General features: G+C 39.0%; 1 protein-coding gene across 1 annotated transcript in view; it reads right to left on the bottom strand.

Annotated features, from left to right (window-relative positions):
• The window catches only part of LOC23687653 (polyhomeotic-proximal chromatin protein), a 34,349-nt gene that overhangs the window by 3,579 nt on the left and 4,301 nt on the right, over positions 1-26,469 (bottom strand). The window contains exon 3 of the mRNA XM_021848755.1: positions 3,929-4,714. Coding sequence (XP_021704447.1) covers positions 3,929-4,714 — 786 coding nt within the window. The remainder of the gene's footprint in view (positions 1-3,928; positions 4,715-26,469) is intronic.

The following is a 26,469-nucleotide window of genomic DNA, read 5'->3' as shown; positions in this document are numbered from 1 at the left end:
ATTGAAAATAATGCTTCAGACATGACTTTCGACTTCTACAACCCCTTTCTCCAAGGGGTTATACACATATTATGTAAACCATTGACTAGAGGAAAGAGATCCACCAAATAAATGCTAAGATTGCGCAACAAACATTTATCAATTTATTCAATAAAGTAGGGGTGGATACATATAATTGGCTTGTCTTCATGGAAAGTTAATGGGGATAAAATTGTAGCAAATGATTAGATGTGACAATCACAATTTTATTTTAACAACACAAAATAGTGTAATAATTATTGAATATTAAATACTGTCGAAACTCTAAGTGTATCAATAAAATACGAGACCAATAAGAGCAAGATCGGTTAAATTATAAGCAAAGGAAAGTGTCGATTTTCCCCTGATCAAAGTGTCCATTTTACCCCCAGTGGACAATAGTTTTTCAATAGCGTTTTCAGCGTCGAAAACCCAAAAGCAGCACCTGCACGTTGTATCTACAATACAAAAAAAAAATATTGGCCGACGTAAATATCAGCTTATGTACCAATATTTGATCGTAATTTCATTTGATCACGTCCAATTTTCTACATTATTCCGCTTCAAATGTAAATGTCGTTCATTTCATTTCATGTAAATGCCAGCAAACTCATCGACTAACAAAACACAACTTGTTTCAAAATTATCAATTCTTCCTCTAAGTGGTGAGACTACCACAATATTTATTTATTTATTTATTTATTTATTTATACACCAACAGACAGTAAGCCCCAATGATGTTGTAAACTAGAAAATACAGTAAAATACTAAGTTCAAACTTAACAAAACAAGGCAACAAAATGTCAAAAAATAAAACAAATGAAAGTAACAAATATTCACACAGAGAGTCGGGATAAAATTTCTACATAGTTACGACGTATTACTTGACGGGACAGGTGAAAATCAAACCCTTCAGCAACCCTATTGAACACGCGTTGAAGACCGACCATAGCACTGTTTTGGCCATAGTTAGTTCGTCGCAATGGTAACCTCAACATAGCATTGTTACGCAACGTCCTGGAGTGAGCACTCGCATTGATAGATTCCAGGAGCGCAGGACAGTCTATTCTTCCTGAAAGCAAGTCAGCCACTACCATCGCTCTATTGACGTCTCTACGGGTCTGCAGTGATTCCAGTTGAATGAGTTGACACCTACTTTGGTAGCTAGGCAACCGGAACGGGTCTCGCCATGGAAGTCGACGGAGAGCATAACGGATGAAGCGACGTTGCACTGACTCTATCCTCTCCACGCCGTTACGGTAATACGGATGCCAATAGATCAATTAATGGTCGCAGTGGTTCAAATCCCAAAAAAAAAAAAAAAAAGTGGTGAGACCAACGAGAAGTAATGCTCGTGGCTCTCACTCGCTTGGATCGTAGTTCAAATTTTGTATGTTTTTCAGGCGTTGCAGAATTCGCTCTCATTTGAGAATGAAGCACGATCAAAGCAAGCAAAGAAAAACATCCCATCTGTTGCGGTCCACGATCGTCATTGTATCGCAAGGTGTAACAAGTCTGATAAATGGAAGCAGCGAGCGAGAGCCCCAACGAGAGAGCGATGATAAAATCCATTTTTCTCGCTTGTTTACCGTTGGGGGTAGGTGTTTTTCTTTACTGGCACGATAAACAATCCACGAACTTCCAATAACAAAAGTGTCCCCCAGGCTTGGAGCATGTTTAGAGGGGTTTTATCATGCACTACTATCCCCCCAATCTGATCAAACTTGTAGCAGTATACGATAAACAGTCTCTCATAATGTGCAGCATGTTATGATAGTTACAGAGAGCGATGCGTGAAAGATTCTCTCAATTTTCTCAGGATTCAATCCCTGATGTTTTTTGTTGTTGTATGTAAGTGTGCATCTAAAATGACGTTTTATTACAATTTATGTTTTGCTGTTTACGAAATAGTCAAACGATAATTTAGGTACATGACGTATAATGACTAATGAAACTAAGAAGGCTAATAATGAAAAAAATACTAGCAACTAAGTTAAATAATGGCAGCGCAATCTTGCAATTGCTATCTTTTCTATGGATAGCATTGTGATTTTGAAGATTTTTTATAATGTCAGATTTAATGTCACCCGAAGCATAACATTAAACAAGTAAAGACAGGGTGTGACCAAAACTGCCTGAAAATCTTTTTAAATAATTAACAATTGAAGGGTGTCGGTAAATGGTCTATCGCTACTTATTCAGATTAAAGAAAATTTCATATAGGAATAGAATAAAACGTTTTTTTTTCGGACTAATGTTGTCTTCAATTTGTTGATTTCCTAGAAACGGGGTGAATAGAAACGTGGGTCGAATAGAAACAAAGCGACCTACAGTTAGAAATGTTGCTATTATGCAATGATAAACTTCATCAACTTATTGGTATATATTTTTTATACATTGCATAGTTCAATAGCAACAGAGTATCCATAAACTATTTTCAAATTAAAAATTATGAAAAATATTAAGAAGAAAATATTGAAATCGCAACAATTCTTGACAGCTTGAAACATCCGCGATTTTTGCCGATTGCTAACATGATCAAAAATTCAAAATGTTTTTAATAATTTTATTTATTTCGTCATTAAGTATTCAATATTTCTTCAAGATGCACTTGTAAAAGTGTAAATTTTTCCATTAAAATGTAAAAAAGTATTGATATTTACTGAAAAGCGTTCCTATTCGCCCCACCGCGGGATGTTTAGGAACACACAACATTTTCATAAATTTTTGTTTGATATATTTGATCAGCAAAGGAAGACGCCACCCAAATTTGAGACTAATAAAATATCTACATCGAACCGTGTACACTAGTCTGGGATACGGTTATATGAAAAATTTAGATTCTCGCTCCAGTCCACTTTTTGGATTGCATTTAGCACCCATAAGAACTGTGCAAAATTTCAGCTCAATAGGAGAAACTATATTTTAGCACCAGCCGTTCAAAGTTTGTATGGGATTTACTATGGGAAAACTTACTTTTGCAAAGAAAAATCGCCAGAGGTCTCCCATTGATCTCTATAAAAATTCTGAACACAGATTTCGATAGGTATTTTTACAATGAACAACATTGCCGAAGACCGCAAAGCAATCCGATGCTTGCGAAAAAAAGTTATTAGGCATAGACTATTCGGAAATTTTGCCTGATTTTATTATTATTGTTATTCCTTTACGTGTTAATCAACAACGCCTTGTCAATAGGTTTTCATTGAATAACTTTTTTCACAAGTCTTCGGCACTTTTTTCGCGGTCTTCGGCAATATTCTTCATCGTACAAACACCTATCGTTTCTTGTTTAGGTTTTTATATAAAGGTCAATGGGCGACCTCTGGCGATTTTTCTTTGCAAAAGTAAGTTTTCCCATAGTAAATCCCATACAAACTTTGAACGGCTGGCGCTAAAATATAGTTTCTCCGATCGAGCTAAAATATTGCACAGTTGTTATGGGACCTAAATCCAATCCAAAAAGTGGACTGGAGCGAGAATCTAAATTTTTCATATAACCGTGTGGGACACTAGTGTACACATTCAAATATGTCGGAGAGAGTTCCTATTTGCCCCGTTTCATGATATCCACAAAATTAAATGATTAGGTAGCTGGTTTTATTTCTTTGAATCTGAATTAAACTTCTCTAAATCGATTCTAGGTAAATTATGGAAGGATGAATCAAAGTGATCTTATAGTATATCACTTTATCCTCATAAGTACGTTTCCTTATTAGTTGGTCCACAAACATAAATTAAAACGTAAAAAATTATACCGCCACGATAAAATCCCTGTTTACGTTCTACTCCATAACTCTGCTTACAACATCGAAAAATCACACTCATTTCCTACACGCGCATGCTTCGAGTGCTGCGCAAAACGCTTAATTTGCATAGCAAAAACAACAATCACTGATCGAGTACTTACTCGGAGGTTCGTCGCTGGAGTCCCACTCGGGTCCGCGCTGCCAGTGGTTCGGGAACGGTTCGTTCGCCTCCAGTATCACGAATCCCTCGATGACGTGCGTCAGGACGTTCGGTTTGATCATCGCCTTCGGCAGGCCACCCTTGTCGGTGGTTCCCGTTTTGCTCTGGGGTGGCAGCCCGGTAGCACCACCGGTTCCGGTGTTACCCCCAGGGGTGGTAGGGGGCGGTGGGTTTGTTGTGTTGTGGGATGTCGGATTTGCGCCGGCCACCGTAGCCGTATTAGTCGGGGGCGTTGCTGCTGCCGACAGTAATCCATTAGCACTGACCGTGACTGGAGCCGGTGCGGTCACTGGAGCGACACTGGTTACCGATGCTGCTGTGGCGGCGGCGGCAGCGGTGTTCGCAATGGTTGTGGTAGTGGACGCCCCAAACGAACTGGTCGTCGTTGTGGTGAACGAAGAAGCGCTGGTAGTTGTCGTTGTTTGCGGCGCGGTTGTAGTCGTACTAACTGCACCTGCCGGCTCGTCTGACGAGGCGACAGCTGGCTGCTGCTGCCCGGTTGATGCTGCTGATGCTGTTGTTCCTGCCGACGGAGGGATGGATACAGACGCTGGGGATGATGCTGTAGCGGCTTGTGTCGGAGTTGCCACTGATGCCGCAGCGGTTGTCGATGTTGTCGTCGTAGTCGTCGTCAAAGGTGCAGGCGACGAGGTGTCCATCGGCGTCGGGCCGTTTAATTGCGCATCGGATGCGCTATCCGCAGCGGCAGCTGTGTTTTGAACCGAATCTGCAAGCAAAGAGGAAAAAGAGGTGATACATTGTTAAAACCTGCTTGATCAGACCGCGAGGATGGGAGGTAGCGTGCGCACCTAAATCATCTAGGTTTCACCTGGGTTTGGTGGGCGCGAGGCTCGGAAGAGAGCTAGCGGAAAAAGATCGTAAATTAATGACCCTGGAGCGACTCACGCAAATTAGGTGCGCAACGAGCGTTCGCCAAAAAAGACACTTTTCGATCATGATCTTTGCGCAGTGTTGGTTGGTTTTGGTAAAGGCCAAAACCCCTTTTGACGGCACTCGTCACACTCACTACGGATGACGCGCAAATTTTGGCGATCATTGTTAATACGTAGCCACTTATGTACCAAATGAGGGGTTCTCAAACACAGCGATTGTAAGAAAGATTGTATTTTTGTGGATTGGAGAAAATGTTTTTACTTTAACATTGCTTCTTGCGTTTCGTTGCATTGGGTCAAAAAAAGTGTTTTACGTGCACTCCCAAAAACATGACAAAATCGCAGCAAAAAAAGCTCTCAGATCTTAGTTTTGGAAGTTGTAAAAATTTATAAGCGTCTTTTCAAGCCAGATTAAACATATCTGGACAAACATTTCAAAAGGGCACATCGACATTGGTAAACATTGGCTTTGCAAGACGCTGTTGAGCCCAATTCATCTCGATCACGCTCACCAATACCACTATCAGGAAGAGCTAACGCTAATCTTTCTGATAGTGGTGTTAGTTTGCGTGGGCGGGCTAAGAAGGGCTCAACAGCAACGTTTCTAAAAAAAAGGCTCAAGACCTCTTGGGCCCTTTTCAAATGTTTGTCCAGATATTGGCGTCGGAACTTTATAAAGTATTAAATTAGTAACCCACTGAACATCATATCATGTCAAGAATTTCTCAAAATTTTAAGATCGTTATATGCATTAACCAAGGTTCTCGCAAGAAATTCTTTAAAATTTTACCTGAAAACCTTATCAGGCAACTATTAGAGATCTCGCTAGGAATAAAACAAACAAGTTTTTAGATTAAGTAGGATAAAAATTCAAAATAATAAAAGATCTTACTACACGATTTTCGTAGGAAATAGGCTTGAACAGTTCTTAAAATTTACTTTTGTCATCAACCATGCAAAACTATCCACAATGTGTCGAGGAAGGGGGACAATTAACAATAAAATGGAAATTCCGGTCAATTTACCATTTTTGATTCTCATATGGTGTAAAACCATGTTTTTGTCATATATATACCCGTCAAACCGATATGTTTCGATCAATGAGTACGTCACTTATTTTTCATAACATCGCGATGTTATGATTATCGATGCATCGATCATATTGAAGTATTCATGATTTGATTTTTCATAACAACAATCTGATAAAATAAAGAAAACCAACACTGGAAATCATGCTTTTCATTTGTTTAGCCCTTCTGACTTTTTGACAAATTTGAGGACGGGAGGGCGGTGTGACAAAAATAAAATTTCTTATTTGTCCCGACCTGTAGGGTCGATTTAAGCGTGTTAAAAATCCAATTTTCCAAAGCAGTGATGATGAAGACCAGGGGCTCGGCGCAAAAAATATTTTAAAAAATGCTCCACGAGCCAAATAGACTGAAAACCTCTGCCCTAAATCATGGGTCAAGGCGTAGCCAGAGGTGGTAAGGGAGAGGGCTGTTGCCTCCCCTGGCCGACAGAAAAAAATAAATTCAACTCGTTTTTTTTTGACGTTGGATAACGTCTTACGGCAACATACTGGGGTACAATTTCGAAAAACGAAAAATCGCTCGCGTCACGAAAAGTGGTTAGATTTTGACTGTTAATAACTTACTAACGCCCGCATAAATTTTCAAGATTCTTGCACCAATCGATTGCAAATCTTTCTACGAATCTACTCAAATAATGAAAACTATTGATTTTCATGACTAAACTATTGAACAATTGGTAAATATCGAGGCATGTCTTATTTTTAATAGAAAAGCACATTTTTCTTGCTGTTATAAGGTTTTGACGTTTTGGAGTTTACATGTGCCGTAATTTAGTGATAATTGATCATTTTTCATGGTTTTTCTTGTCTGTTTTCAATCATGTTGAAATTGCCAAACAACTGAATACAAGTACGACGGTCAGCCTCTTTGGCTCATGTGCCAAAATTTTATAACAAATGTGGTTTTAGTGCTAAAAATCATCCCTTAAATAGAAAATCGGGGAATCCCATTTCGGGGCGAAATTGATCACTTGTCAATGCGATTATTGTTATTTTTAAAAACGACTCTACATAATGAATATGAGCTCCCTGAATTCGAATATGCTTGCAAAATGCTTAATAATGCAATATGTAAAGAAATAATGAATAGTTAATTTCAGGAATTGTGATATAACGCCTAGATGTAGGCAATTTCTTAAGGAAAAACCTGATATATAACAGAAATTTAATTATATCAACCGTATGAGCTAATTGGTACCAGTTTAGAAGATGAAATCGTGCTCGGGGATATATTTTAAGCATCCTTACAAACTTTACTTACTTTGAATAATTCCGTTGTCGTCGTCGCTACCTACATGCAAATGCATGCTAGAGCGATCAGAGTATTAATTTGTCAAACAAAGAGCTAAAACTAACCAGCAACAGCTAACTAGAAAACTAATCAACCAAAATTATAATTGATCAATAAATAAATTAATTAATCAATTAATAGTTATAGATGAAGTGTCTCTGGTTGTAACTCTTTTACTTCGAATGACCCGTTTTGTTTGAAATTGTGCTTCAATTCAATTTAAGCGCGTTCTCCACTGATACGACGAGTCAGCTGGATGTCCTTCGGTATGATGCTGATATGCTTGGCGTGGATCGCGCACATGTTGGTAATCTTAAACAAACCGATCAGATAGGCCATTCGCTTCCTGCAGGACCATGACGGCCGAGCTCTGGAATCGCAGATTTGCCCGGATACCACTACGAAGCAGAAAAAGTTCTTCATGGTGCGGAACTTCTTCCAGTATCAAAAGGAACTTTAACATCGATTTGAGCAAAGAGGAGAACATGGAGCTCGCGGACTTCATGGAGAAGTACCTCAACCTCAAACTGGATTCGTAAACTACTAAAGCAACCAATAATCTTAGTGGATCATGCGTGGACCTAACGTTCGACCGAAATATTTGTTTGGGAAGCAAGAGTTACCGCTCATGCTTATTCTTCCATCGACCGAGTCTATCGGTGTTGAAGTGTTAACCGAACCAAACTTACACCACAGATTTTCTGTGCTAACACACAATGTCCACAATAGGTCAGAATTGACATGCAACAAATAATATGAAAATTGATTGGATTTTTATCAGTAGAAATCTTCCATAAGTTTGTGCCGGTCTTAAGCCAGGAAATAGATGAAGCTAACGTTATCCAACGTCAACATGGCGGTTGTATCTCGGAAACAACCTCTTACTTTTTTTTTAAATCTAGCATACTATATGAATTGTCCAACTATTTTTAAGCATTCATATTACAAAAACCTGCGTCACTTTTGGAATAATTGTTATAGTATTACTCAAAACCAGGCTTCTGTCAAAGATCCTTCCAGATATCATTCAGAAAATTTGACGTTGTATCGTCGCTTCTTGGCCAACGTAAAAATGTTCGCCACCGAAATTAAACTTATGCTAGAATTTCTCGAAAATTGTCTTCAGTATTCATATTTATAAAACAATTGCGTCTCGATTAATTACTTTTAAAAAATGTTGGACTTCATCAAACAATAATACTTATACCCAAGATCTTGTCAGAAATCATTCAACGATGTTTATCAACAGTCCGCTAAATATCTCATGAGTAATCTGTCAAAAATCTGCGATGGAGCTCAAAATTTTGGATCTGCACACTCAATCTGTTCGGTAAAAATAACTGGGTTTTTGAACTACCGAAACCCAGTAAAATTTTAACGACCCTAGTAATTTAATCTAAGTGTGTGCCATGTTATCTTGAAGCGAACTCATTAAGAAAATTTTCGAACAATATGTCAATACATTCCCCAAGAATTTATCCTGGGGTTCTTCTAGATGTTTTTTTCGATTCCAGAAATTCCAGAATCCAGATTTTAAAAAAATCCATAAATGGTTCCTCGTAGTACCCCAAATTTCTCCAACGAGTCGTCAGCAATACCTTAAGGTATGGTTTGAGAATGCATCTTTAGAATAGATAATTCTTTAGAACTTTATTCTAAACACACAAAAAAAGCTTCATGAACTGTTTCAAGAGTTCTAATAAAGAATTTACTGAGAAGTTTATAGGGATTCCTCGAACTATTCGCTCAAGAAAGCATCTTCTGTAATTCTTCTGTATATTATTAGGAAACTTTTCAATGCATTTCCTCCTCCTCAGTCAGCAGATAATCCTAGAGTCAGGAATGTCGCGTCACGAATAACTCAATAAACTAATTCAAGAATCCTTCTAAACATCCTGTTTTCGAAAATTTGTCTACAATTTATTGATAAAATCCAAACGTACCTCTGAGAACTCTTTTATAGATTCTCCCAAAACTTCTACTAATGTTTCTTCTGCTCTTATTCACAGAATTTGCATCAAACTCATTTTTTTATGATCATTCTATGTAATTCCCCCAGAAACTGCAAAGGATCCCTAAATTTTTCAAGAATTCAATCACAAATTTCACTAGGAATATCTCCCATCATTGCTTTGCCATATACATAATTCCCCAGCAAATTGCTTGAAAGATTTTCTAAAATAATTAAGCTTAAATAGTTTGTTTTTTTTTTTCAAATAACTTTGGAGAATGTCTCCGATAATTGGAATTTATGTAGGAGTTTGCGGTTTATTCAAGTATTACATAAAAAGATTCTTTAACAATTCGTGCAGAAATTTCTCCGAGCATTTTTTTTTATAATTCCAACAGATATTTGTCTAAAAAACAGTTTTTTTAACAGTATAATTAAAATCTTCCTTCAATTTAAACAAAAATATTAGGTAGTTTAATTATTTATCTGAGATATTCCGGACAAGTCAAATGGCCGGGAAATGGACACTCTAAATAAAATCAATAGAATATCCTAAAGAATCTCTGAAACAACTACAGTCAAACCTCCTAGAGTCGATATCTCAAGAGACCATCGACCAATGGACATATCGAATCATGGGACATAAATGTTTTGAAAAGCTGTTTTCGTATTGACCATGAAATTTCGTTTCTAGTATGGTTCCATAAGTCGATATCAAGTAATGTAACATCGACTCATGGAGGTTTTACTGTACTTGAAGAATGCAAGTTATCCTAAACTAGGGTTTTTTTGTCTGATTCATTGGGCAAACTGGAATTTTTGTTTGATTCATAGGGAAAACTATAATCAAATCCTGGAAAAATGTCTACAGCAATCGCTAGACTAATTCCTGGGAAATTTTTCTGTCTGATTGATTGGAAGAATACTTGCAAGATGCCTGGATAAATTCAAGAGTGAGGTATAAAGCGGGAAACTGTTTTAGAGACTTCTTGGGTGCTGTATGAAATCCATATATCCTGTTTCAATTACTGACTAGGCTGCTGCCCATCGAATTTCCAGACCTTTTCCAATCCGGAATTTTACAAGGCTTTAATGGACCAGTTGCTCGGCCAATATATTCAACCAACATTCGTTTTAGACTCCACTTTGCTCACTGTGAAAGCAAAAGGATGTGGATTATCATCATAGTTTATCGTTCCATGCAAAAAGGGTACAGATGTTGTGTATAATGATCATTCTGCGTAAAATTCGTAAATGAACTTTTGAGGCTGCTTAATAAATATCCTGGCTACACCTATCACCCCAGATGGAAGTATTTCAAAAACTAAGCGTTAGATGTGATTTCTTCATAAAAATGAAGCAAGTTTTGAAACTCTGATTCAAAACATCGAGTCATATAAGTTAGAGAAAAGTTTAGAAAATGTTAGCCCTGACAGTAAGAATAAAAATCTATTTTGAAACATTTCTAATCAATGAGAAAAGTGAAACATTTTTGAGAAGTACAGTAGGGACCCGATTTTGTCAGCCCCTCGATGAATTTTATGTTGACAAAATGGGGAACCTGTCAAAATCGTTTCTGTTTTTCAAATTTTGACGTATTGATATTTGCTTATGAACCACGTTTACAACCTAAATAGACTTTTAAGGGGGCGTAGCCAGGTTTTTGTTTTTATCAGAGGGGAGAAGAGCGGCCCTCACAATTTCAATCACAAATTTCGCGCCGAAACGATCTTTATACACTGCCTATGCACCCTTTTTGCATGAACCATAAAACTATGCAGGATGTCTACCCTACTTTTTCACAATAAGCAAAGAAAGGTCCTAAACGCGTCTTGAGTAACGGGTCAATTTAACGTCTTAGAGAATTATTTATTTGAAAAATTCTGAAGATTCGATTCGTGATGATCCCATTGATCAGCAAATTTGCTCTGGCTTAATCTGAATCCTAGTTCTATATGACCAGTAAATTATCTTGGAATTTTTCTTAGGACACGGAAATTCCTAAAAAAAACATGAAAATACCTTTTTTTTCTAGAAGTTTCTTCAAAGTGGCATCAGTAAGTGCCTCGAAGGTCTTCTTAGGATTCCTATAGGTATAATTCATAAAATGTTACAACTGGAGTTTGCTATATAAAATATCCTAAAAAGTATTTTGAAATCCATCCAGATGCATTTTGAAGATTTTTATAGAATTACTTCAGAACAGGCATTTCATCAAGTATAGTTTCAGGATTCCATAGAATAATTTTCAAAGTAGTATTAAGAGAAATTCTTGGAGGAATTCATGAATGAATCTAGTTTCTTTTTCGTGAACTCGGTTGTATTTTTCAATTTTAACCAATAATTGTCAGGTTGCAAAGTAACCAAGCATTTCATAAGTAATCTTATGAAATTCGTTTGTCGACTACTCGGCTGTGCATATCTCCAATGCGGGCTGTTAATAAAACCTTCGAACAATTTCTGACAAGATGTTTTGAAAAAGCCTGATTGTTTGGTAGACTCGATAAGTTTCATAACCTATCATTACGTAATTATTGTATGAATATGAGTGCTGTAGACAATCCTTGAAGAATTCAAGCACAACAATAATTCCCGCAGAAGTAAAATTGTTCTATCGCACAGAGGGCAGGAGGCATTGCCCCATATGGATACGCCCAAGCGTGCATGACATCGAACATCATCATTAGTATTAATGTAAACGTGGTAAAACATGACGAAGATAGTTTTTTGATATATTCAAAATAGGCAGACAAAATCGGGTCAGTACTGTATTATTCTTATTATACACTATAATCGTGTAGCAAAGTAGAAATTAAATCATTAACGTTTGAAAGTTATTTGATCGTAATACAAATGCTTAATAACAATAATATCAAACATAACAACTTTCTAAAACTTATTTTCGACGGCTTTGTGATTTGGAATCTGAAAATATTCGTTCAAGATTATTTTCCCAGTGGCCATCTAAAATTCCCGGGTTTTCCCGGTGGAATAAAATTTTCGTCTCTGAGAGATTACTTGTTGCAATTAAGTTAAGAACTCCATAAGTTCTGTTTTTTATGCGGTTTTGATACAGATGATTCATCAAACAGATAAGTTACTCCATTACAAAAAATATATGCAAATATTTTGTTAATTAGAATGCATGGGGTACGTTTCACTGAAATCATTAAAAAAAACTTGGCCCAGTATGCCTGAACATCGACCAATTTTAAACTCAAAAGCCTAGACTTAAAAATGTAAAAGGGTATTGTTTGTTACAACAATTCACAATTTCTTTCGAAACAGAAAACCCATTCTCACTCCCCGCTCATCCATTGGGAAACCCCTGTAATATACATTTCATTTCGCGCACAAAATAAACCAAAAATCGGACCAAATGACGCGACAGCGATAGCGTAAATAACGTAACAACAACCTACCTCGCAAGTTCGTTTGTATACACAGGCCTAAAGTGCACGAAAATGGAAGCGACGACACGCGAAACCGAAAAAAGTGCTTAGCTTGCCACTGAGGACAATGACGACGACGCCGACGACGACAACCACCACCATGCGATATGCGATGTGGAGAAGTCGCAGAATATCACCGAAGCTAGCGAAGCGGGTACTAAACCAATGATAAGGTGACCACGGGAGTAAGGTAACTCGAAGAGAACACGCGGCGTCCAACGTGTGTAACTCAACTGCGCGCTAAACTTCTTGTTGCCGCCGCCGCGGGTGAATGCACAATATTCGCAACTTGATGAACGCCAAAACAAAACGCGATAATTTTTGCACACATTAGGATCGTCACTTGGGTCCGTCCGGTGCTCAGTAGGCGAGGGACACTACTAATGCAAAGCCTACTGATGATGGTGTACTCAAAGCGTGTGATGATGGTTTAGTTGGTGGGTATACCTCATCTATACATAATGCGGGTGCCACCATCCTCTCTTCGGGCGCGCGTGCAAATGAGAAGAAGACTAATAGCAGGAGAGCGAGATTAGGACTAAACGCGCACAGCCTGCTCTCCAATGGTGCGAATTAGCGAGCTGTCACTGAGAGTGCAACGTACCCCCGTGCTGTATGTACATAAATTCTTTCTGATCTCGGTAGCTTTTAAAACAACTTAAAGACCCGATCCTTATTTGTTGGTCCTGCTAGCGAAAGCTAACGATGGTAATTCTTCTTGGACACCGTCTTGGAAGGTCACCTCTATATATTACCATTAGATGTTTGCCCAGGCTCTTTCATTCGAGTAAGGAAACGAAGAATACCGTCAATCAGTCAGTTTTTCCGAATTTGGAGGATTTAGGCAGGACATCTTGAACTCCATTAGGGGAATCAATATTTCCTTCCAAATCGCCAAGAAAGGAGACTGTTGCGTTTTGCTGGAAACTCTTAAAGATCGCGAACTTCTCCTCAAACATCATGAAAAGAAGAAGCAATTTTTTTTTTACTTATGACAACAAAACTGAACGTTTGTTCAAGATCACCTTGAGAGACCTTTCAAATAACTATAAGTCACCTAAAGAGATCAAAAATGGAATTAATTCTAACAAAGATGATCTAAATAATATTGAAGCTTTAGAAAAAGCAAGGCTTATGTTCGATGTCCATGTGACATGGAAACAATTTAAGAAACCTGGAGGAAATTTTCAGAACCCCACTCAGAGCCTTCGGTGCCAAAAGTGGGATCATGGTAATCTTCCCATGTCACACGGACAACGAGCATAAGTTCTGCTTTTTCTAAAGCTTGAATCAAATCGAATAATGTGACCTACTGTGAACGAACTATTGGAGGGAAACCTTTCCCCAGAAGGGTGATTCAATTCCACGAATCGCAAACCAAAGGCGGCGGAAATGGAGACGCATGGCTTTCCAAGTTCTGTGAATTACCGTGATTCAAACCTACTGCCCCAGTCAGCGGCGGGATTGATCGATTTTATGGAGGCATCGGTGAATGAATGTGTCGGTTTATTTATTATTGAATGGTAGTAGGTTGGTATCTGGCGTTTTGTGCGAACTTGTTGCACAAAAGCGACGAGAAAGAGAACGATCAATATCAATAAAATTAGAGATTGCGAGTTCTCTTTTTTGGGGGGCTTCGGCCAAAATAGTGACGATGTGGAGAACGGTGGGCTTCAGACGATGCTAGGTGCAAACAGTCGTCCAATGTCAAGTTCATTTTTGTTGCTTTGTGAATGTTAGTGGGAGAGGCCATTAAATTGCGATGTAAATTTCGACACATTTAAGTGATGCAACTTTTTCCACGCGGTAGTATGACTCATTGGTATATTCTTTTTCTTAGGATATAGAACACATATGAGGCATAATGTACTGACCTATTTTAGAACAAACACTCAACCAATGAGCAATAAAAAGAAAATTCGACTTACAGTCAACTCTCCATAACTCGATATTAAAGGGGCCATCGAGGTAGCCATGAAAATCAACTTTTACAATGGCTCTATAACTCAATATCGAGATACTGAATATCGACTAAGAGAGAGTTGATTTACAATGAAGATCTAAACTTTAACCCTTTGGGGCCTGATTTTTTCCAAGAACTATTATACAGTTTTTTGAACGCCTTTCAATAGTTTTGGTGCTCAAAATGCTAAACATAACAAGAAATGATGACAATTTTTTTTTTTTTTGGGAGGACTAGGTCTTCCAAACTGCTCTTGAGTTCATAACTTGAAGTCTATGCTTGTAATAACAACCTTGTTCATCATACAAGGTGATGAACTGTAATCTACCGTATATTCTGAACCTTCTGAGTGTTCAGCAAATATTATCAGATCATTTCGAATGTTCTAGATTATCTAACTTGTCGGGATGTTCAGTACATAAGATCTACAACGCGATGAGAGTCAGGATTTAGTGGTAATAAATTAATAACCACGAAACGAAGCACTTCCGAAACATGGTGTATTCGACAAAGTTTCCAGTCATAATTAGCGACATCTATTGGGAAGCATCAATAAATTATGTCATGTAAAAATATACTATTTTCAACCCCCCTGCTTATCACCTTTTGTTTGAGAACAATTTGTGAAAACGTCAGTAGAGTCTAAATGCGTAAGCGAGTAGAAACACGTTTTGAATATATGTGTTTGTCGACGAATCTTCTTCTTTTTTTTGGCATATCGTTCCCACTGGGAGGAAGCTGGCTTCTCAGCTTAGTGTTAGTTTAGCACATCCACATTTATTACCTGAGATCTTTCTCAGCTAATGACCTTTTTGCATGGATATATCGTGTGGCAGGCATGCGCCCATACTCTGTGCCCAAGGAAGTCAAGACTCTTTCCCTTACGAAAAGATCCGGTAATCGTCATACAAATATCGAGGTCTACTTCTTTTTTGCAATCGTGCAACACGACTATCCATGTAGAGGCGTCACTACTGTACTGTCACAGACAAACAGACGTAACACTCTTGAGAAGCTCATGGTACATCCGACCGGGAATCGAACCCGGAACCCTCAGCATGGTCATGATGAATACCCGCGTCTTTACAGCTTCGGCTATGGGGGCCCTATATAACCTGGTAGATTATATAACTGAATTCTATTTAGCGAAAAAAAACACTGCCACAAGGGCAGATTTGAAGTTCTGAGCTCCAGGATAGTTTGGAAAAGCTTTTAGATTCTCAGATTGTCAATAGATTCCGTTTGAGTTGAAAATATTATTATTTGCAGCGTTGCCAGATCTACGGAAATTTCCGTAGATCTACGGAATTGAGCACTTTCTACGGATCCGTAAGATAATTCTACGGAAAATGTATATTTTCTACAGAAAGCTACGAAAATTCTCATTATTCTACGGTAATTTACGGATTTTTGCAACGGAAATCTACGGAATTGCAATGCCAGGGATCTCTCCCCCCGCTTATCACTTTTCGTCTACGGAATGATTTCCAAAGAAATCTGGCATCGCATTTCTAGCGCAAGCAACTACTGCTGTAAATTTCGAGAATTGAGCTTCGGGATAGTCTGAACGTCGTAGAATATCCCAGGACATGAAAAGGCATGTGAAGCAGCGTTTTTCTTGACATAATAGGTATGTATTACCAAGTACGAATTGTATTTACAAAAGGCATTTTACGCTACTTTTATACTAATTATTCTATTTGTCAGACTTCTGCATGTTCAGGATGTTCTAGGTTGCCAAGTAGGACATTAAGGACTTTTCCGAAGACAGTCATTTGTTCTTTTTATACAGCCATATTTCGACTGCAGTCATAAATGACCGTGCCGGCCCCAAAGGGAAAACTTTGATCATTTTAGCGAGAAAAGTTACTGGAACAAGGGTAGACCTGAAGTTCTGAACTCCAGGGTAAATTGGAGGGCCTGGAATATCACCAACGTTCCTTGAAATAGCCTATTGGTATGTGAGAAGGTTCAGTGAACATGGTAGATTATATAACTTCACTCAGTTTAGAAGGAAATATTACTGGAAAAATAGTAGACCTAAAGTTCTGAAGTCCTGGGGAAATTTTGAAGTTATTTAATGTTCACTGAGCTTTCTCACGAATCAAAAAGATAATTCAAGGAACGTTTGGAGTATTCCAGGCCCTCCAAATTACCCTGGAGTTCAGAACTACAGGTCTTCCCTTGTTCCAGTAATTTTTCTTTCTAAACTGAGTGAAGTTATATAATCTACTATGTTACTGTACCTTCTCATGGATCAATATGCTGTTTCAAGGAACGATTGAGGCACTGCAGATCCTTCAAAATTTCCCCAGGACTTCAGAACTTTAGGTCTACTATTTTTCCAGTAATATTTCCTTCTAAACTGAGTGAAGTTATATCAGGTATCAGGTATCAGAAGGCCGGCTCCAAAGACACGTTCCCCACCAGTTGGGAGATTTGTGCCATCGCCATATTTGAGCCTATTTCATCATCTACCCGATGGGAGAGGAAAGGGAAGGGAAAGATGGGAGGAAATAGGAGTGGGGTCCCTTGAAGAGGGAAGATCGCATAAGCGAAATGAGAGCATGTAGCTCCATACCACAATGGGTTCGAACAGCGCCCTAAAAAGGGCACTGCAAAACGCATGAGCGTAAAGAGAGCCTATAGCTCATTACCACAGCGGGTTAAGAATAACAGAATGTCCTGAAGATTCAGGCTTCTGGGCACGTCAGGAGTTAATCATCAATATTAACCTCCTTTTCCCGAGCAGCCTAGATAGCCGCGTAGTGTCGGTAGCGGTTGTTTCAACTGGCTAAGAATTAACACTACGGACTGCCTGTTCCGGTGGTAAAAGTCCACCTCACAGGTGACCCCTAATTTATGGTGTGATGCGTACCGTGCCTAAGAATGAATGGTTAGGGGGGTCTAAATAAAACCTAACCGCAAACGGAGCCTGTGGGGTACCAGGGCGACCTCCACAGTATTGAGTCCTTCCTGTGCTACCCGGAGCAATGGTGCAGGTGACCTTGTGTTTCTCCGAGATAATCGGCTGCCCTTCTTCAGTCTCTATCCTGAGGCTTAATAAGGGTGGGATTATGAATATGTTGACATTTAATTTAAATTATCACCTATATGGATTCGCATTATGCGTTTTACACAGTGTATTCTGTGCTCTTTCGCCTTTGGCGACTTTAAATAGATACCGATCTGGTTTTTTCGTTGCTGGTCTTTTTCGTGCTGAGATTGCAAAAAGCTTAATCCTGCCTAGAGTGTCCATCCCGGGACATCCCGGGACCAAAAATCCCGGGATTGGACAAATTTCGGGATTTCCCGTTTCCCGGGATTTTATGTCTGACATCCCGGGAATCCCGAGATTCCCGAAATGTACGTAAAATTTGATGAAAAACACTAAATTCCAATGAAAAACAATGACATTTTCCCTCACTATCAACCTTATTTGATAAAGTAGAAAAGCATAATCAAAAAGGATAATACACGAGTAATTATTTTCATGAAAAGATCAATTTTCCTAGCAAGAAACACATATTTTTGTTTGTATAATAGCTTTTCTTTTCAACGTTAGCCGTTTTTATAAGCCTATGCTGAGATAACAAATTTGAAAGTACACCTAAAGTGCCGGAAATCGCATGTCAGTACCATCTGTAAAAAGTAGGCAGTGAGAAAATTGACTGAGAAGTTTTAAATCTCGTTTTCCATACAAATGCGAAAATCTGCAGTGGGGCTGACATGCGGTTACTTTTCATTATGGGACAATTCGACTTGGTGTTTTTTCCTAATTTTACTGAACAAAAAGTGATTACTCGTTAGTGAAGCTGAAAGATCATTAGAAGATATAATGAAAACTGATATCAACTGAATTTTGACCAAAATGCAGATGGGACTGACTTGCAATCCACGACAGTAAACTTCAGTTAATAATTTTCAGTAATAAACTTTTAGCATGATCTACAATACCTTTAATGATCTTTAATCACAGAGAAACAGACGTAACACTTAGAACAAATCGCGATCAAAATCATAGTCGCGAAAACATGTACGCCCAATGCAAAAAACACTGTAGGTGGACGATGGACCACCAGATGGCGGTAGTGTGTAAACGTCAAACACGAACAAAAACGACGCGAGCGCTACGGGTGGTCGATTGTCCACCTACCATATATCCAGCTTTTTACGCTCGCCATAAAAACAATATGCTATAAAATATTTGACAGATGCTGACTATCAGCACTGAACTGAAACTTGGAAATATATCCTCAGCATGCCTTGACGAACCGTCAAATTTCATTATTTTTCTTTCTGTCAATCAAACGAAAATTTCGTTTGAATAATCTTTTTCGTTATTGGCCCTGTCCTTTGGTTCACAAAGGGGTATGGGCGCGTTCTGCCAACTCGGGTGAGGCAGATTTCTTGTGTGAACAAGTTACAAAATGGACGTTCTAAAGTGCCAGAATGAAGTGTTGTGCTTGTGGGAGCACTTGAAAATGGGATGTAAGGTCGTTACTTCGCGTTCGCGCTTTACTTCTGCTTATCTAAAAAGTTATATACAATTACCGACCCTTAGCTTAACTATCTAAATAAACAGTTGCAAATACAATAATCGTTCTGAGCTTACTAACATGTCGTCGCGTTAATTTTATCATAATGATCTTTTATCTACATCAGTCGAACCATTCTGAATTGCCGTTGTGAGAATATCACCAAGAACTTCTCACATGCAATAAAGATGGATTGTCTTACATTGAAACATCAAGGTTTATCGCTTTTTCGGATTCATTTGTTGTTGTTTATCATTAGTTTCAGGGATTGTTATCGTGGGAATCCAAAGAGCGAATTTTGTATGACTTCAATGTAGGCCAATACTGCAATAAAGCATGTAACAATCACTAACATTCCTTCTCTCTTTATCCTTGTTTTCATATCTAAACCAACTGTTTCAACTGTCCACAGAGGGAAAACTGGAACGTCTGTTGAGTGCCTGCAATTTGGGAGACATGCGGCCAACGCACCTCATCGCGAAAATGATGGAGCGCGCCGCCGGGTTGAATGTCACGAACGACCTTCTCAAGATGTTGTTTTTGCAACCACACTTGATCTGGAGAGGGCGTACCATCAGATTCCGGTTGAAGAGGCGGATATTTCGAAGACGGCCGTTCGGACTTTTCGAATGCACGCGAATGCAGTTCGGTTAATGCATCGCCACAATCTAAATGAAACCTACAAAAAAACAAAAGCGAATGATAATTAAGCGATTAAAGCATTTTCTATGCAAATCGGAATAAGATTTTAGTGTGAGTGACAGAAAAGCAACGAAAATTATTTCAGCGAGTAATGGGTTACTAAGGATTTATTTACGAGTTTCAGTTCAGTGGTGATAGTCAGCTTCTGTCAAAGATTTTATAGCATGGCTAGCGTAAAAAGCTGGATTCGAATCGAACGGTAAAAAGTTGGTTGATGGACAGCAGTGAGAGTGTGACGTCTGTTTGTCTGTGCTTTAATCGTTTCTTTTGTTTTAAAGATTTTATGACTTTTCAAATGTTTGAAGCAAATTGCTTAAAAGTTATGACTTAAGTCTTTGTTATACTTCCATTCATAAGTGTTATAGAGAATTTGGGAAAATACATAGCAAACCCTTAATTAGTCAAGCTAAATTTTGATTTTTGTTAGGTTACTTCATCAAAATAAGAAAGTCTTATCTGGAATGTGATTTGCTATAATTAACATAATATTTTGAAAAGTTACATTATTTGTTGATTAAATTTAAAAAAACGTATTGTTAAATTTGTACTTCCATTTCAACCGAAATGCAAGTTTTATTGAAAATTTGATACATCCCGGGATCCCGGGATTTCCCGGGACAAGCATAGATTTTTGTCCCGAATCCCGGGACGAGCAAAATGGCCGGGAAATGGACACTCTAATCCTGCCTAGTTTGGGTAGTGGCTACGGTTAGGTTAGCTCAGATCAATCTTCAGCATAAAAGAACAGCAACGATCAATCTTTGCAGACTTATGCAAAATGGTGCAGCCCAAGTGGCGCTAGTTCAAGAACCCTACTTTCGTAGAGGGAACTTCTATCTAGGTAACCTTGTGGACCCAGTTTTTGCTACTTTTAGCAAGCTTGAAATGGCAAACTCGCGCTCCATGCCCCGCGCATGCGTGCTCGTTAATAAAGCAATCGTTGCTACACTCATTTCTGAGTTAACTACCAGAGATGTATGTGCTGTCACAATCGATGTTTCTGTTGGTGACCTCAACAGGAAGTACGTCTATTGTTCGGTATATTTACCACATGATGAACCATCCCCAACGGATGACTTCAAACGAGTTGTCGTACACTGCGTAACAAAAGGCCTTCCGCTGATTGTGGGCAGTGATGCCAATGCTCATCACATCATCTGGAGCAGCTCGGATATCAATTTGAGAGGCTCCAGTCTGATGGAATACTTAAGTAGTACAGACCTTGGATTACTTAACATAGGCAATCGCCCAACCTTCATGGTTTCTAATAGAGAAGAAGTGTTAGACATAACGTTCTGCTCGAATAGAATCAGTCACGAGTTGACGAATTGGCATGTATCAGATGAGGAATCATTATCTGATCATCGCTACATCTTCTTTGAACATTCAAATGTAACTGCGCAGACTTTGCGTTTTAGGAATCCCCGGTCAACAAACTGGGAACTCTACATTGAATTGGTTGCGACCAAATTTCAATGGACGGAGAATCCATTGAAAATCCAAGTGATCTGGATGATGCCGTTGATACTACAACATCCTACATTATGGAAGCTTTTGAAGAAGCATGTCCTCTGCGGTCTGTAAAGACTACAAGAGGGACCCCATGGTGGAATTCCGATCTGACTAGACTCAGGAAACAATGTAGAAGGAGTTGGAACAGACGCCGTTCAGCTGGATCAGAGTCGTTCAAGTCAGCTCGCAAGGCTTACAAGAAGGCTCTTCGTTCTGCTGAACGATCCGGCTGGAAAAACCTTTGTACAAATGTTTCCAGTTTGAGTGAAGTCAGTCGGCTGAACAAAATTCTTGCAAAATCTAAGGATTTCCAAGTGAACGAAATTCGCTTACCTAATGGTGACTTTACTTCTTCCGATGAAGAAGTTTTAGAATGTTTATTCAATACACACTTCCCCGGATGTGTGGACATAGCATCTACGGATGAACCAAATGTCTTTTCATGTAGTTACGAGTCTCTGGCCTCGGCTCGCAGTATCGTAACTACTGAATCGATTCAATGGGCACTTAATAGTTTTGCCCCTTTCAAATCTCCAGGAGCGGATGGGATTTATCCTGTTCTGCTCCAAAAGGGATTTGAGTCTATCAAACATGTTTTGAAAAAGCTACTTGTAAGCAGTTTTGCTACCGGGTACATTCCCAAATCCTGGCGTGATATTACTGTAAAGTTTATCCCAAAAGGAGGACGTGCGTCGTATGAGGAAGCGAAGAGTTTTAGACCAATCAGTCTGACCTCTTTTCTTCTGAAATGTCTGGAACGCATTATCGATCATCACATCCGTGATGTTTATTTGGCAAACATGCCTCTTCATGTGAATCAACATGCTTACCAATCTGGAAAGTCCACTGTGACTCTTTTACACAAAGTTGTATACGATATCGAGAAAGCATTCGCTCAGAAGCAATCGTGCTTGGGTGTTTTCTTGGATATTGAGGGTGCCTTTGATAACGTGTCTTTCGATACCATATTGGAAGCCGCACGAAACCATGGGCTACCTACAATGATTACCAATTGGATTCATCAAATGCTCAAAAACCGACATCTCTTCTCGACATTGCGTGAAGCAGCGATTCGAAAATTGAGTGTTTGCGGATGCCCCCAAGGGGGAGTCTTGTCACCACTTTTGTGGAATCTCGTAGCAGATACGCTATTGAGGCAACTCAATAATTGCGGTTTTCCAACTTATGGATTTGCCGACGACTATCTAGCTCTGATAGTTGGTATGTGCATAAGCACCCTATTCGACCTGATGCAAAGTGCTCTTCAGGTAGTCGAGAGTTGGTGTCGCCAATATGGCCTTTCGGTTAACCCGAATAAAACATCTATTGTTCTTTTTACGGAAAGACGAAACCGCGATGGAATTCGACCTTTACGTCTTTTTGGCACTGAGATTAATGTGACTGATCAAGTAAAGTATGTCGGAGTCATTCTAGATTCCAAACTTTTATGGACAGCTCACATTGATTTCAGAGTCAAAAAAGCTTGTATGGCCTTCGGTCAATGCCGGCGAACCTTTGGTAAAACTTGGGGCCTCAAACCCAAATATATCAAATGGATTTACACAACAGTTGTTCGACCAATATTGGCATATGGATGTCTTGTGTGGTGGCAAAAGGGCGAAGTGAGAACAATCCAATCAAAATTGGGCCATCTCCAAAGGATGTGCTTGATGGCGATGTCTGGTGCGTTCTCTACAACTCCCACAGCAGCGCTCGAGGCCCTTTTCGACGTTGCGCCACTACACATATATCTTAAACAAGAAGCACTTTCTTGCTCTTACCGTTTATGGGTACTGGATCTACTGGAGAAAAATCCAGTGAATCGTAGATCTACACACACTTCGTTGTTTCCACTTTTGGTGAATTGGGACAAAATTGTCCTTGCTCCAAGTGATCTCACAATTGCTTGTAACTTTCCTTACAGGACATTTACCACACAATTCCCTTCACGGGAAGAGTGGACGTCTGGCTATTTGGAAAGAAGTATATCAAACAATATAGTATGTTACACTGATGGCTCCCTTCTTGAAGGTAGAGCTGGTGCAGGAGTATATTCTCGTGAGCTAAGGCTGAATCAGTTTTACTCACTTGGTAGAAACTGCACCGTTTTTCAGGCGGAAATATTTGCTCTTATGTGTGGAGTGCAATCAGCACTTCATCAGCGCGTAATGGGTAAAGTCATATACTTCTGTTCAGATAATCAGGCTGCTATAAAAGCTCTCGCTTCGGCCAACTCAAGGTCGAAGCTTGTTATCGCATGTCGAACTCAAATTGAGGAACTGAATTCAGTCAACTCTGTAAACCTTGTATGGGTACCAGGCCATTCTTCCATCGCTGGAAATGAATTGGCTGATGAGCTAGCTCGCGATGGAGCATCGCATGACTTCATTGGCCCTGAGCCGGCTATTCCAATTTCGAAGTGCTGGGTGAAGCTTCAGATAAACTCTTGGGCGGCAACTCAGCACAAGCAATATTGGAATAGTTTGGAGTCGTGTCGTCAAACAAAATTGTATATTACTGAGCCATCTCCAAAGGCGGCGAAGTATTTAACAAATCTGTCAAAGCAGAATTGCAGTCTCTTGGTCAGAGCGTTGACAGGCCACTGCCGACTCAACTATCACATGGCAAATATTCAGCGTGCTGACTCATTTGTGTGTGATAGTTGTGACTCCGATTATGGAACTTCGTATCATCTGATATGTAACTGTCCAGTTTTTGCGCAAATGCGATTCCAATTACTTGGTAAACACTTATTAAGTGAAACTGAATACAGAAGCCTGAATCTTCAGGACATTCTGTTATTCTTAACCCGCTGTGGTAATGAGCTATAGGCTCTCTTTACGCTCATGCGTTTTGCAGTGCCCTTTTTAGGGCGCTGTTCGAACCCATTGTGGTATGGAGCTACATGCTCTCATTTCGCTTATGCGATCTTCCCTCTTCAAGGGACCCCACTCCTATTTCCTCCCATCTTTCCCTTCCCTTTCCTCTCCCATCGGGTAGATGATGAAATAGGCTCAAATATGGCGATGGCACAAATCTCCCAACTGGTGGGGAACGTGTCTTTGGAGCCGGCCTTCTGATACCTGATACCTGATATAACTTCACTCAGTTTAGAAGGAAATATTACTGGAAAAATAGTAGACCTAAAGTTCTGAAGTCCTGGGGAAATTTTGAAGGATCTGCAGTGCCTCAATCGTTCCTTGAAACAGCATATTGATCCATGAGAAGGTACAGTAACATAGTAGATTATATAACTTCACTCAGTTTAGAAAGAAAAATTACTGGAACAAGGGAAGACCTGTAGTTCTGAACTCCAGGGTAATTTGGAGGGCCTGGAATACTCCAAACGTTCCTTGAATTATCTTTTTGATTCGTGAGAAAGCTCAGTGAACATTAAATAACTTCGTCGTTTAGTAAGAAAAATTACTAGAACAATTGTAGATCTGAATTTCGGGGTAATCTGGGTGGCTCGGAATACCCCAAACTTTCCATGAAACAGCTAATTGATCCGTGAGAAAATTCAGTGAACATGTTAGAATTTATAACTTCACTCAGTTTAGCGAGATAAATTACTTGAACAAGTGCAGACCTGAAGTTCTGAACTCCAGGGTAACTTGGAGGGCTTGGGATATCCCAAACGTTCCTTGAAAGAGCTTATTGATCCATGAGATGGTTTAGTGAGCATGTTAGATTATAAAACTTCACTCAGTTTAGTGAAATAAATTACTGAAACAAATGTAAACCTGAAGTTACGAACACTAGGGTCATTTGGAGGGCCTAGAATACCCCAAACGTTTCTTGAATTAGCCTATTGATCCGTGACAAGGTTCAGTAAACTTGGTAAGTTATATATCTTTACTCAGTTTAGCAAGAAAAAATACTGGAATAAGTGTAGACCTGAAGTTCTGAACTCCAGGGTAATTTGGAGCACCTATAATATCCCAAACGTTCCTTGAAACAGCCTATTGATGCATGAGAAGGTTTAGTGAACAGGAAAGATTTTATAAATTCACTCAGTTTAGCGAGATAAATTTCTGGAATAAGTGTAGCCCTGATGTTCTGAACTCCAGGGTAATTTGGAGGACCCGAAATACTCCAAACGTTCTTTAAAACATCCTATTGATACGTGCGAAAGTTCAGTGAACATAGTAGATTATATAACTTCACCCAGTTTAACAAGAAATACTACTGGAATAAATGTAGACATGAAATTCAGATTTCCAGGGTAATTTGGAGGGCCTGGAATACCTCAAACGTTTCTTGAAGTAGCCTTTTGATCCGTGACAAGGTTCAGTAAACATTGTAGATTATATAACATCACTCAGTTTAGCGAGAATAACTACTGGAACAAGTGTAAACCTGAAGTTCTGAACTCCAGGGTAATTTGGAGGGCCTAGAATATCCCAAACGTTCCTTGAAATAGCTCTTGAGATTCTCAGAGGTTGGTAGATTCTATTTGAATTTGTAATGTTATTGCTTTTAACCCAAACAATTACTGTTACGGTTGTAGATTTCAAAGAGTGTGCTTCAGGACAGTTTGGACGTCCTAGAACATCCCAGGACATAGCAAAGCAAGTGAAATAGTGTTTTCGTTAAAAGAGTAATTCTGTATTATCTAGCCTGAACATCATTTATGTTCACAAACAGCATTTCACGCTTCGTATGTACTTATAGTTCAATTTTCCAAACTTCAGGATGTTCAGGATGTTCTAGGTTGTCAATTAGGTCATAAAGGCATATACTTCATATTTTTCTCTGATAAAAGAGTATATTTGGGACAACTTTGCCGAAGACAGTATATACATTTGTTCATTGGTTCTTTTTTTACAGCCTTTTTTGTACTGCGGTCATATATGACCGCGCCGGCCCCAAAGGGTTAAACCTAGTGTCAGAATAACCTTTTATACGTCGTACAAAAACAAACACATTGATCTCCAAAATCAATCAAGCTCCTAAATTATTTTCTCGTAACTTGCTGGTATTTTGTTTTAATTCTAGTTTTTAACATTTTTTACATATAGTAAAATATAATTTACCAAAATTCAAAGCAGGTTGGGATTAAAGTTTATTTCTGGCTTAATAAGGCATTG

The sequence above is a fragment of the Aedes aegypti genome, chromosome 3, assembly GCF_002204515.2.
Source record: "Aedes aegypti strain LVP_AGWG chromosome 3, AaegL5.0 Primary Assembly, whole genome shotgun sequence".
In the NCBI taxonomy this organism is placed as follows: domain Eukaryota; kingdom Metazoa; phylum Arthropoda; class Insecta; order Diptera; family Culicidae; genus Aedes; species Aedes aegypti.
This window is presented reverse-complemented; position numbering and strand designations above follow the sequence as displayed.